Consider the following 13,589-nt stretch of genomic DNA (forward strand, 5'->3'; position numbering starts at 1 on the left):
TGTGGGTGAGAGAGTGGGTTATGGTGGGTCAGTGTGGGTGAGAGTGGATGAAAGAACTGATATTAAGTGACCTGGTAAATATCTGTAGTTTACTCACGCCCACCGAGACAATGTTCCTACATATTTTGGAATCATCAGCAAAGAATGACGCAGAACTGAATATTGTGTTCCTTGCTATTCTCTTAAACAATGGTGCACCTTAAAATTAAACACCTTACCTTGTGGGACAGAGACTGTGGGACAGGTATGTTTCATCCCATACACAAGCTGGATTTCGTTTGCTTTCCTGCCACTTTTTATACGTTATGCCTGCCACTAGTACGCATAGCGTTTCAGGCAAGTCCTTAATCTTAATATTCCCCGGAACACGACCCGCCAAATCGTTTAACAACCAGGTACCCATTTTACTGTTGGATAAACAGAGGCTACAATTAAGGATTTGCGCCCAGTCAATCCTCCTTGGCCAGGATACTAACCCAGCCCAAAGTGCTCGCGAAACGCCAGGCGAGCGTCTTATCCACTACGCCATGGGGGACTGTACTTTTTGTAATCTCTTTGCTGTAAAATTTAAGATTTACCTCTTAAATTTTGTACAGCTGCTGTACCTGTTATGTTATTTAGTCTAGCGTGATGAGAGCGATGTTTGGGATCTAGGGAATGTCACCTTTCTACCTGCTTCCTCACTATATTATATAGTGCTTGTAAGATAATAATGAATTCCAGTTATCTGGCCCCTGTAGACGAGTGCATAGGCCTAGCGTGTATTTCCATCTCGAAGTCAGTGAGAGTTATTGAAATATGACTTTCTGAGTGACTCAGGTCTTGAACAAGTTCTGAGGATCTTTGTGTTCATTGCTCTGATAAATATTTGTTCATACTGTTCTTGTAAGAGTTTGTTCATGTCTTTACTGTCATCGGTGTTCCAAATTCTTCTTGTAAGTATGAGACCGAAAATTATAGGGATTTGATTATATATTTTGCATATGAAAAAATTCCAGATTTTTTCCGTTTCGACTTCAGTGAAGTCGTGGTTCAAGATAGCTGAATTTGACTGATATCCCAGCGTAGTTCTTCATTGTTTGCGAAGAACAATGTTCATTGTTCAAGTGTGTTATCGTCTCCTATTGGCTCGGTTACCTGGGGATTTAACATGAACTTGTCATTAAGTTTAGTTACCTGACTGCTATGTGATTGTCGAACTTAACAACAAAGTCTTCACAGTTTGTATAGTGAACATGTATCAATCATCTTCCCCCTTATATTATCTGGTTGAAATCTACTAAGACGATTATATTTGTTACTTGGTTTTATTGGGGTTTCTAGACATTTCTCCATATTTCTAATCTGTTCTGTAAATTCTTCAGCTGTTTTATCTGAAGGCTTGTTGACCAGATCACACACTAGAAGGTGAAGGGACGACGACGTTTCGGTCCATCCTGGACCATTCTCAAGTCGATTGAGAATGGATTGAGATTGGATTCTCAATCGACTTGAGAATGGTCCAGGACGGACCGAAACGTCGTCGTCCCTTCACCTTCTAGTGTGTGGTCTGGTCAACATACTTTAGCCACGTTATTGTGACTCCTCGCCTGCATCTGAAGACTTGTATACGAGGATAATTAACAGGTTCAAGTTTTCTACTATCATTTTGACCACCGCCTGGCAGAACGTCATCTTATCTCCCTCTTCCCATTTCTTATTTCCATCTTCTTCCCTTCCTCCCTCTTTTCTCTCATGAGAACCAATACACTCACTGCCTCATCAGACATGGAGGTCATCATTCCCATCCAGAAGATCATCTCCTTGGCTGCTGGAGTGTTCCACGTGGTAATGTTGTTTATGTCGTCCTTGGTGAAGGCCTGGTAGATGTAGCCAAGTTTAGTCAGCTCCTCCTGCGTCAGGTTACCCTGGTTTCTCAGCTGCCTCACCGCGTCAGCCAGGGCCTGTAGAGCAAAGTCGTCTGTAGGATCGAAACCACTTATGGGTTAATGTTTACACTTGTGGCTGGGGATATATCAAACTTGCGGGAAAGGCTATACCAGTCCTGTCGATACGGGAGGACCTGATCAGTTTGCAAAGGAGAAAAAATGGATCTGGCATTTAAAGGGTACATACATGTGATTATTAATTAATAGCTATTACTTGTGTTTACAGAACGTCACACTTTTGGGTGAGAGTTACACCTGCGGTTAATAATAAGTCTCACACCTGTACATGAGGTGGTTGTGCCCACATCCAACTTACCATAGCCTTGTCCATGCTCATGTCCTGGGAGCTGAGGTCAGCCAGGTTGTCCTTCACATCCTGCAGCTGAAGATTTCTGATCTCAGCAGCAGACATCACAGCAACTCCCCCGCATGAGATCTTGTCGCAGGCTGTGGTAGCGCCTCCTGCAGGAAGGCAAGAACAATGTGGGGTGGACGTCTCAAGAAAAACAAAAGGCAGAGGGCCAGGAATAAGATCAAGAAGCAGAGGGCCAGGAATAAGATCAAGAAGCAGAGGGCCAGGAATAAGATCAAGAAGCAGAGGGCCAGGAATAAGATCAAGAAGCAGAGGGCCAGGAATAAGATCAAGAAGCAGAGGGCCAGGAATAAGATCAAGAAGCAGAGGGCCAGGAATAAGATCAAGAAGCAGAGGGCCAGGAATAAGATCAAGAAGCAGAGGGCCAGGAATAAGATCAAGAAGCAGAGGGCCAGGAATAAGATCAAGAAGCAGAGGGCCAGGAATAAGATCAAGAAGCAGAGGGCCAGGAATAAGATCAAGAAGCAGAGGGCCAGGAATAAGAGCAAGAGGAGAACCTGCTCTTACACACTAACTTCTGTAAAACCTCGCTATGGATTTGTCCTTTGATTCAAATCACTCATAATCTCACATATGAAAACTCTCTGAATTCATCAGATGAATCACATCACTAACTCATTTTTATACAGACGCTTCAGAATAAAAAAAAGGAGTTACCATACTCATAAATTACTCTATAACGTCTCACATCAATTCAGAATCGCAAGGAAAATAGTCTCTCTTAAACTCTCCCTTCATATTCACCTGCTGAGTTAATATGAAGGGAGTTATACACGTATGAAATGTTATACACATTTGTAATTTTGGGTCAATTCATTTTCGTTCATATAAACAAGTTTATAGAGAACTCAGGATACACGAGGTCGTAATACCCCTGAACACCCACCACAACCTAACCTGCCTTAACAACCCTGTACAACCACCACCACCCCACCTGCCTTAATACCCGTGTACAACCACGGAGGACCTGCTGCATGGGTAACAGCTTCTCCCCCGCATCAACCTACCCTGGCTTTGCGCCCTGGTGAGGCCACTCCAGACTGACAACCAGAGCGCAACTCCACACTCTCCTGAGACTGATGGATGCCTACTACTACTACTACAACTACCACAACCTCACCTGCCTTAACAACCGTGCACAACCACTACCACCTCACCTGCCTGCCTCAGGGCGATGCAAGTCTTGGTCTGGTCAACAGCGATGGTCTCGTCTTCCACTATAGCACCAATCTTGCACGCCGCCTGCAATAATGCACAATAATGAGGCTGCATCATATAATGAAATCATTATTGAATTCTATATGAATGAATAAATATATACAATGAAGGTGTGTGTGGGGAACACACAACAAGCTTGGACAAAACATGGAAAGGAAAAAAAATGAGGAAATAAGAGATAAAAAAAATTTGTATAAGGATGGCGTTTTCGAAGGAGAAAGATTATTATTGAAAAAGAGAGAACTAGAAAACCAATATACCAAAGTCAAGAAACAAATCAAATGTAGCTCAGTCGATTAAGGCAGTGTCTGGGATGCTCCCGGACGCAGGTTCGAATCCTCGTCACGGCCCTTGTGGATTTGTTCAAATGTAAGAGAAAATGTAGTTTCCTGTTCCTCCTCTCCCTCTATCACTCCCCTTCTCTACTTCCCTCTTTTCCATCCTGTTTCCCTCCCTCACCGGCTGACCATCTTCGAAGGGTGACATCATAATGTTGCAAGACGTCGAGGTGTAGACCTCATCCGGGATCCCCATTAAGTTGGTGCTGGTGAGCGTTCCTAGGAGACAACTGACGTCACTTGCATCCTTCCAGGTGTTGGTGGGCCTGGAAGGTCAGAGGTCAAAGGTCACCACAAGGTCAAGGGTCACAGAGGAACGGAAGTCAAGAGGGCAAGCTACTTGGGGAGGTGGACAGCAGGATAAAAACAGTTATAAACAAATTCTATAAAAAACAGAAAAATATTATTCTAGTTCCAGGATTTATACACCATTTAGGGCCAGCATATCTGGCAACCAGGACCCCAGACCCGAGGAGCAAGAGTGTTATGGCCTACCGGTACTATGTGGTCCATACCTTCAATACGCAGCATTCTTAGTCTGTCCCTTATCCTTTGCCTTGAAGAGGCGCCTTATAAGCCCCCGTCGATCCCCTCAGTACCTCTCTTGATACTGGTGATGGGTCAAAAGGGCCACCACTTACGGGCTATTCATGCCCGTGCCACATTTTGGGTGGCTTAATCTTCATCAATCATCAATCAATCCCTCAGTACCGGAAGAGGAGGTGGAGAAAAGAAAGATAACGAGCAGGAAGCATAAGAGAGCTGTGGTCTTTAAGTTCCAGGAGTGAGACTGGAAAGCAATAACAAGTTCTGGAATGTCATTTAGAAGCGTCATTTCCTTTAGGAATGACACTTCCCAATGACCTTCCCTAAATGGTAAAGCCTCGTGGAATGACCTTTCATTCTGATCTTCAGAAGTAATACTAAGCAATAACCTGTAATGGGACACTTAGCAAGAAATAAGGCATATAATGACCATATATTTTCGGATCTTAAGGGACTAGTTTTACATATGACATGAGGCCAGATTCACGAATCAGTTACGCAAGCACTTACGAGCGTGTACATCTTTTCGCAATCTTTGGCGGCTTTGTTTACAATTATTGAACAGTTAATGAGCTCCGAAGCACCAGGAGGCTGTTCATAACAATACCAATTGATTGTTAAGTTTTCATGTTTGTAAACTGTTTAATAAATGTAACCAACGCCGTCAAAGATTGAGGAAAGATGTACAAGTTCGTAAGTACTTGCGTAACTGCTTCGTGAATCGATTGATGATTGATTGATAAAGATTAAGCCACCCAAGAGGTGGCACGGGCATGAATAACCCGTAGTGGTACAATTTTTTGTTCAGTAAATCTTTTCAGTGTTTCGTGAATTATTGTTGTTAAAGATTCAGCTACTGGGAACAATGTTCCAAGTAGCACGGGCTATGGTGAGCCCGTAATGGACTTACCAGGCACAGGAGCGGGGCTGTAACTGTGTTTCTTGAATGTTGTTGTTATAGATTCAGCTACTCGGAACAAGTTCTAAGTAGCACGGGCTATGGTGAGCCCGTAGTGGACTTACCTGGCACAGGAGCGGTGTTGAATGAGTGTGTTTCGTGAATCTGGCCCCTTATCTTTATAGAGCTACCTTACAAATGGTCTCACCCTCTGACATTGATAAGCATCTGCTCAATCTGTTGCTGCTGCGACTGGTCGAGGCATGGAGGTACCGGGCTCATGAAGGCTTTCTGTGGACAGGTGCAAACACAGGTTTATTTTTTTAGGTCTTCAGTTATAACTGTTTATAATGGAAACAGGAAAGTCTCAGGCCTCACTTTCTCCTTAAACTAAACCCGTGGCTCAGTTGGCTTGTGTACAGGATTCCTGTACAGGATGGATATACACTTTTTATATCGCCAAGGCTTAAACACATATCTGGGAATTAGGCAACTGTTGTGATCTGTTAATGTCAGTTACAATTAACCCCACAGGCTTCCTGTCCCCGACACTGGGGAATGGAATGCACTATGGAATGGAATGGATAAATGGAATGCATTAGGCAGTGATGTGTTTATATATGGTGTTTATAAATCTTGTTTATCTGTATCTTTTGCTACCCAGTCTCCCAATCTTTATGTACCCAATCTGAACATGTTTACCATTGTGATCATTGCTGTCTTATATGTGCTGTCAATCTGCTGTATGGTGTCTATTAACCTTGTTTAAATTACTAATCAAGCTGTCAATGTAATTAATCAGAGCTTTAATATAACAATGTGCTTTAATATACCTACTTTTCTCTCTCATCTCATTTTTCTCTTGTAATGTATCTTTATCATTTATCAATTCTGATAGAAATTACCTACTTAAAATTATCTGCTAGATTAAGGACCTGCCCGAAACGCTGCGCGTACTAGTGGCTTTACAAGAATGTAAATACTGTACTATCCAATGTATTCTCACAAACCCAATGTACCTTCTTGTATATATATAAATAAATAAATAAATAAATAAATAAATAAATGTGGTGGAGGCTGACTCCATACACACTTTCAAGTGTAGATATGATAGAGCCCAGTAGGCTCAGGAACCTGTACACCAGTTGATTGACAGTTGAGAGGCGGAACCAAAGAGCCAGAGTTCAACCCCCCGCAAGCACAACTAGGTGAGTTAGATGAGTTCTAGAAAGAAGTTCCCGAAGTACTGGAAAAGTTGTGTTAGTCCTATATATTATATGTTTTCTTTAACCGATCATTCAAGCTCATTTTCTGTCTTAGAGGGTAAAGTTAAGGGGATAACTAAGCTACTTTAGTCAGGCAGTTACAAAGGTGTACTCTTAAGGTCACGATCGGTAATAGGTAAGGGCAGACATAGCCTAAGCTAGTCTATCCTCTTGAGATGTATTGTATTATCTCAGTAAACTTGAACTTGATCGTTAATGTTGCTCGAGGATTTCTTCCCGAGGATATTTATGAATTGCCTTACTCCTAAGAAAACAGTTAAGTTTACTTGAAAATCTTGAATTTAGTTGTAATGTGACACTGGTAGTGATTTTTAGGGGTAACATACTTATCTAAGTATGATTGATCTTATCTACTTATGATTGACAATCTACTTATGATTGTCTTATCCTCTGTATCCCTTACAGTAAACTTTAAGCAAAATGTTGACATAGTTTCAACCCGTTGTTATGGTAACATAACGTATACTATGGTAATATATCCTACCCCCAACTGGCGTGTCAAACAGATTAAAGCGAATTACTGGTGCTTTATCCTCTTGTGTTGCAAAATGTAACTACATGAGGACCTACACTGATCAATTACTGATTGAAATAAGTGGCTTAGGAGCTGAAGGTAGTTGGGACAGACGAGGTATGAGACCAATATGCGGAGGGCACACAATTAAGTCCCCCCAGGGGGGAGGGGGACATGCGAGTAAGTCCACACGAGAGGAGGACACGACGGTAAGTCTTGGATGAGGGAAATCAAGGGGAGAGGACGAGGGGACACAAAGTTAAGTCCACACGAGGGGACACAAAGGTAATTCCAGGACGAGGGGACACAAAGGTAATTCCAGGACGAGGGGACACAAGCACAATATACTAGCCTCCTTCGGCGGCAACAATCAAAATCAAGGGGTGAAATCAGCATGAGAGAACAAACATGTAAACAATAGGTTCAAATTAGCCAGAGATATCAGGCTTTTCTTAATTTTAAGACTAATGAGTTGAACACATTAGAAGAAGCATTGGAATTAAACCCCATACTAGAATTCAACTATAAATCAAGAAAATCCCACGGGGAGGAAATGCCACAAATCTCTCATTCCGGGAGTACACGTTAAGAACATACATGTCACACACAGGTACACAGAGACACACACAATGACAAACACACTCAAGAACTGTCACACACACTAACAAACTAACCTGGAGACGTTTGATGAACTCGTAGGAGGCGAATTCGTCCATTTTCTTCAAGTTATCCGCATTGAGGTCAAATGCACAGTTACCAAGCTTGTTTAGCTCACATATTCCCAGCTGGGCTCCCGACGTACCCATCTGGGGAGACAGGAAGGGAAGAAAGACGGCCAAACTATTTAATTATTTTCAATTTCCGATAGTTAAAAAGCTTGTTTATATCAACTAAGAAGTTTACTTCATTCAGAAATGTAACTGCACATCTCCTAAAGGAGTGACAATAAGGAGCAGAACTCTCTTGAGTGGGATATGACCGTGTTTATACTTCATGACAGATGAACAAATCCACAAGGGCCGTGACGAGGATTCGAACCTGCGTCCGAGAGCATCCCAGACACTTCATTTGATGCATCACGCAATTGTGAATTCTGTGTGTTCATGACAGATGCTCAACGCCACCAATTAACCACCTGTTGTCACTTGTATTTAAGGTCACTTGTTTACATGAAAATTTGCCTCTGAAGTCCGTAATGGTTTTAAAAATCTGCTTTCATATGAAATGATATATTATAATATTAAGACAGCATTGAAGAGTACATCATTGCATATCAGTTTGGCGAGGTTTTGGTTGATTTGTTGTTGGTCTTCAGGACTAAAACCTCTGGAGGGTTACCGGGCTCCCCACAATAGCTTGCTGATCAACCACTAAAGCACACTCTAGTCTGGCGACATTGTTCAAGACTAATGTAAACTCTTAAGTGTATATATACCGAGAACTATAGTCCACCTCACGGTGTATATATTCCTTGTGTTTGATGTGGAAGTAATCTTTCACTGTCAAGTTAGAGTTTACTTAAGTTAGAGATCATTCAAGGTCAAGATTAATTTTTTTATGCAAATATTTATAGACTGTCATCAGTATTAAGTCGTGTATTGTATTTATTGTATTCGATAACTATTTATTTAATACTAATTGATTAATATTTATAATATAACTAACTATAATACTAATTTGTATTGATTGATTGTACAATAGACTATAATACTAATTTGTATTACTATAATACTAATACTATTACTATAATACTAATTTGTATTACTATAATACTAATACTATTACTATAATACTAATTTGTATTGATTGATTCGATAACTATTTATTTAACATAAACTCAACGAGGTCACTGATACTAAAGATATAAGTGAAATACCAAATCAATATTTATAAACGATAATTAAGAAGCGAAAGGGGAGGGGGTAGAAATAGCCTAAGCTACTCTATCTCTTTGAGATGTATTTCTTGCTTATCTCAATAAACATACTTGAACTTGAACTTGTAGAAGCGAAGACTATACAATACTTTGTATATCGCATTGAATTACCTTAATTTAAATATTCTACAGTATCTCCCAATGTAAATACAAATAAATGAAACACAATCATCGAGATAAAAGCCTCATAGATAAAAATGAAAATTCCCATCACCGGGAAGGATACATTAATTTAATGATAGCAAATATTCTCCTTGATATCCTGAACAATGATGGAGACATTTGTGTAGGCTGGCATGTACTGGATATCCTGGCCGCCGGTGTGGCACCTAAGTCACCATCATAGGAAGATGGTAGATATCCTAGCAGCATGCGTATGTCTGCTTGTGATCTGCTTATCTTTTACCTTGCCATGATTTCGGGACTCAACGTCCCTGAGGTCCAGTTCTCGACTAGGCCTCCACAAAGCTTGGCTTACACAAACCATCACAGTCTTCTAGACATAACATCAGGGAACGGGACAAGAAGCAGCCCGCCTCTGTAATCTTCCTCAGCTTGTTAGCGCCGACACAGATATTCCAACAATTCTGCCAAGATTCATAGCAAACTGACGTAATTTCAGGATGGAATTCCCCAAATGAAAGGAAATACAATTAGGAAACACAGTTCACATGTTTTGCTTACCATGTCACTGACAATAGAGTTGATGAAGAGGCGCCTGCCGTCCTGGGGGATGGTGGAGAGGACGTTGGCCTTACACATCTGCATCAACAACACCTGCTTCATCTCCCCGTTCAGCACTTGCAGGGCAATGTCTCTGTCCAAGTGAGAGACACACTGAGTGAGGTAGAATGTGGGAGGCAGATTGTCCATAAATAGCTAAGAGGTGGCTCCCAGAACTGAAGCTTATTCCGCACAAACACAGACTTAGTATGTCACATATGCACTTATTCATAAGCCAAATATTGACTATAAGCAAGTGCGAGAACGGGTTGCACAGACAGACGAGCGTATATAAGTTGACATGTACACAAAATAAAGCTGGCACATAAAACAGCAATCAAGAGCATGGAATCAATCAAAGCAGTGTTCACCACCTGTATGAAAGCAGAGCTAGAGTCTGCCTTGCCTTGCCAAGCATACAAAAGAACATTTAAGAAAGTTGAGAGGCTATTAATATAATTAAGAGAGAGAGAAAGATAACTATTCCTATAATTGCCATGAGAAAGTGGCAATGAAGACTCGAACACAACATTAAAGATAATTAGAGATATCGTTAAAATGAACAAGATCAACCTTAACTACATAACATCATCGGCACATGCAAAGCTGGAAAGCATTTATGAAGTCTTTAGGAGCCAGGAAAGTTAGTATTCAGGAGCCCCAACAAATAAGTCGTCAGGAGCCCAGGCAAGTTAGGCTTCATGATCCACACGAGAATGTTGCAATTTACTGTCGTATAAAAAGCTAGAATATATTGGCTGAGTATGGGATCACAACCAAAAACAGTTCTGACCTAAACTGATACCCAGATAGCTTCGAACACTGAAGATATCGCTAGGATACGATAGGATAATCTCCGATTTAGTTCCTGATCTTAGAGAGTTAAGCTATGAAACCATGAGGGGTCTCCAGCTATTGGCAACTGAGAGATAGAGGCCAGGAATATCAGGCTTGCCTTGCAAACACCAGTATGCGAAAAAACAACATATTTCAGCGAGCAGTGGTGTAAATCTTGTGCTGCACTCACCCCATGTCCACGGCGACACACGGTGGGATACTCGTCACATCTTTGAGGAAGAGTTGCTGGCCAACATCAGTGAGGGACTTGAGTCCGGTGGGCATGTTAGTGGCGGCCCAGTCCGTCAACTTGTCTCTGAACACTCGGCACTGATGTTAAGAGAGGGAGAGAACAACACGTGAATGCCCTGTGTTCTTAATGGGGGTAGAAGTAGCCTAAGCTACTCTATCCCTTTGAGATGTATTTTTTGTTTTCTTGTCTCAATAAACTTACTTGAACTTGAACTTGTGTTCTTAAAGGGAGAACGCCACGTGGACGATACGTGTTTGTAGAAGAAATATAATTGTGTGGACGTGTAACTTTAATGGTCGTGAGGTAAATATTGAATCCTATTAAAAGCAAAAGTCTAGAGTTTTGTTATAATTATTTAATCAAATGTGTTGCATTAACAACCGGTACTGAAACGTCTTAGAAGGTCAAAGTGCGAGTTGACCCCTCTATAATCTATATCTATAAAATATATATGTTTATATTCCGTAAGGAGGTTAAGAGTATAGCTTACACCGCCATGTTAGACCCCAGAAGTGTACTGTATTTGTAACACACGAGCACACACAACAAATACTTCAGAACTCCAACATATAATGGAGCAATGTGGTTTTGGAATGTACTACTCACATTCTCCATACACTCACTACTCACAATGTACTCATTGTTCTTCATTATATTGAAAATGCAATACAATTTGATTTAAAATGATAAATAGAAAATACTCACTGCTGCCATGGACAGAGGTTTACCAGACACCTTGATAGCATCGAACACCTTAAAGAGGTCCTTAGGAACCACCTTCATGGCATCAGCGGCACTCATGCAGGGCAGGAAGTTTATGCCCTGGCTGACCACGGTGGCCGTCAGGTTAACTGCTCCTCCGAAGGTCACGTTGGCACCCCGCAGGCACTGTGGAAAGGGCACAGATGTTACTGGCTGTGGCTTGACCCCAAACGGTCAAGGGACCCCTTGACCTCGATGAAGACGATATGAAGCATCCGGGGAAGCCTTGTGGGGGCACCTGTGTACACTAATATATTGTTTTCTCCTACCACCCTCTATATATATTGTGTATTTTGTCATTTTATTTTATTTAAAACTTCATTACACAAAAAGATATATAACATTGGTTACATGCAAGGTACAAGGCTAGTTGGCCCAGGTTGTCAAGTTCCTTCAGCTCGGCGGGCAGGAACCATGGATGTAGTGAGCATTTCCTCTCTGGACCACCACACTAAGGAGCTGAAAGAGGAAACTGCCGGCTTTAGGGTCTTTAGTTGTTTCACTTAGCTTAGAACCCAACTCCTTCAAAAAAACTAGCAGCACTTTACCCCAGGCACCAAGTGTCTCTGAGGCAATGGGGACAAAATTGTAGTGATGATCAAGATCTCTGTATTAACTAAACTTGGCTACTTCCCGGTGAGTGGCAGCGCCGCCTGGCTATGCAACACTGAAGTCAATATAGGCGTTGGCTATAGTTGAAGCAGTTTTATGTATATGTAGACCTAGGGTAGGTTAGGACAGGTATTTTGGTTCTGTTCACAATTATTTGTTTTTACACTAAAAGATATAGTTTATAAAAAGTGAGCTCTGACCATAAGAACTCCAGCCTCACTCAATTCTTTTTGAGATATGTACAAGAATGTAACAACTCTTGTATATATCTCAAAAAGAATTGAGTGAGGTGCCATAACCCAAACACGGGTGTCAGATTAGTAGCATAGAAAACAGAGACTTAGTAAGTTCTATGACAGTCTGTTGTTGTGGTAGTGTTGTAGTGACCATGTTTAAAACTATTCTCGAGATCGGCTTCATTTGCTTCCCTAAACACACCCAAAATTAAGGTAACAATTATAGTCAACAAGAACTCACTGGCAGGGAGTAGGGTGACATGTCTCTGGCGAGCACGGACAGGCTGCCCTGCCCAAGACCTCCAATCTTCCTGGTGGGGGCGTACTCCTTGAAGAGCGGGGTGTACGAGGACAGGTCCGTCGGCGGCAGCTGGGGAAACAACAATTGGTTGAGTGAGTGATTCATTTCAAAGTTGATTGAATGAGTGATGGCAAGTACCTTGCCAAAGATTATTTTGTTACTGCTAAGTAAGGACATAGTATCGAGATGCACTTATGACTTATGTAATGACGTCCAATTATATGCAGACATTTATTTATATGGATGGAAAACTGTAGTTTAAAGTCAGTGAATGCAGCCACCTGAGGCACTAATGAACATAAAATCCAATATTACCACACACACACACACTGTTTACCTAGCGGTAACCAGGTGAATAGTGTGTGTGGCTAGAGGTTAGTGTGTTGCATCCTCGGGAAGGTCAATCATTGGTCTACGGAGACCTCAGCAAGCCTAGCACCTTTCTCTCCCCAACAGCGGGATGCCACAAGCACAAACAATTACCTGTGACATAATGACGTCAATTTGGTAAGTCGTCAATGGCTGACTTGTGGCATGAGCCTTGTCGACAATCTGCTTCCAGATTGCCTTGCTCTGGCCCTTGAGGAGGTCCGGGCTGATAAGGATCTTCAAGGAGTCGATGAGCTGGGTGAGTGTGAACACGCCGTTGGTAAAGGCCGTCGCCATGTCCGCCTTCATCAGTGCATTCATCTGCAAGATGATGAGGTTGCTATTACAACTGACCCTCTAAAAATGATACTACTTAATGCGACTATGGATAGTATGTAAAAAAAATAATGTTTTTTAGCCCAACAAAAGATCCATGTATACTACCAGGTCGAGCATAGT

General features: G+C 41.7%; 1 protein-coding gene across 1 annotated transcript in view; it reads right to left on the reverse strand.

The window, feature by feature from the left end:
• The window catches only part of LOC123772644 (uncharacterized), a 51,432-nt gene that overhangs the window by 3,768 nt on the left and 34,075 nt on the right, over positions 1-13,589 (reverse strand). Inside the window, exons 21-31 of the mRNA XM_045765897.2 lie at positions 13,245-13,451; positions 12,702-12,830; positions 11,556-11,738; positions 10,788-10,927; positions 9,722-9,854; positions 7,776-7,907; positions 5,510-5,592; positions 3,979-4,123; positions 3,459-3,543; positions 2,245-2,390; positions 1,755-1,943 (exon numbers count right to left, since the gene is read on the reverse strand). Of these exons, the coding sequence (XP_045621853.2) occupies positions 1,755-1,943; positions 2,245-2,390; positions 3,459-3,543; positions 3,979-4,123; positions 5,510-5,592; positions 7,776-7,907; positions 9,722-9,854; positions 10,788-10,927; positions 11,556-11,738; positions 12,702-12,830; positions 13,245-13,451 (1,572 nt within the window). The remainder of the gene's footprint in view (positions 1-1,754; positions 1,944-2,244; positions 2,391-3,458; positions 3,544-3,978; positions 4,124-5,509; positions 5,593-7,775; positions 7,908-9,721; positions 9,855-10,787; positions 10,928-11,555; positions 11,739-12,701; positions 12,831-13,244; positions 13,452-13,589) is intronic.

Source organism: Procambarus clarkii, chromosome 50 (genome assembly GCF_040958095.1).
Source record: "Procambarus clarkii isolate CNS0578487 chromosome 50, FALCON_Pclarkii_2.0, whole genome shotgun sequence".
In the NCBI taxonomy this organism is placed as follows: Eukaryota; Metazoa; Arthropoda; class Malacostraca; order Decapoda; family Cambaridae; genus Procambarus; species Procambarus clarkii.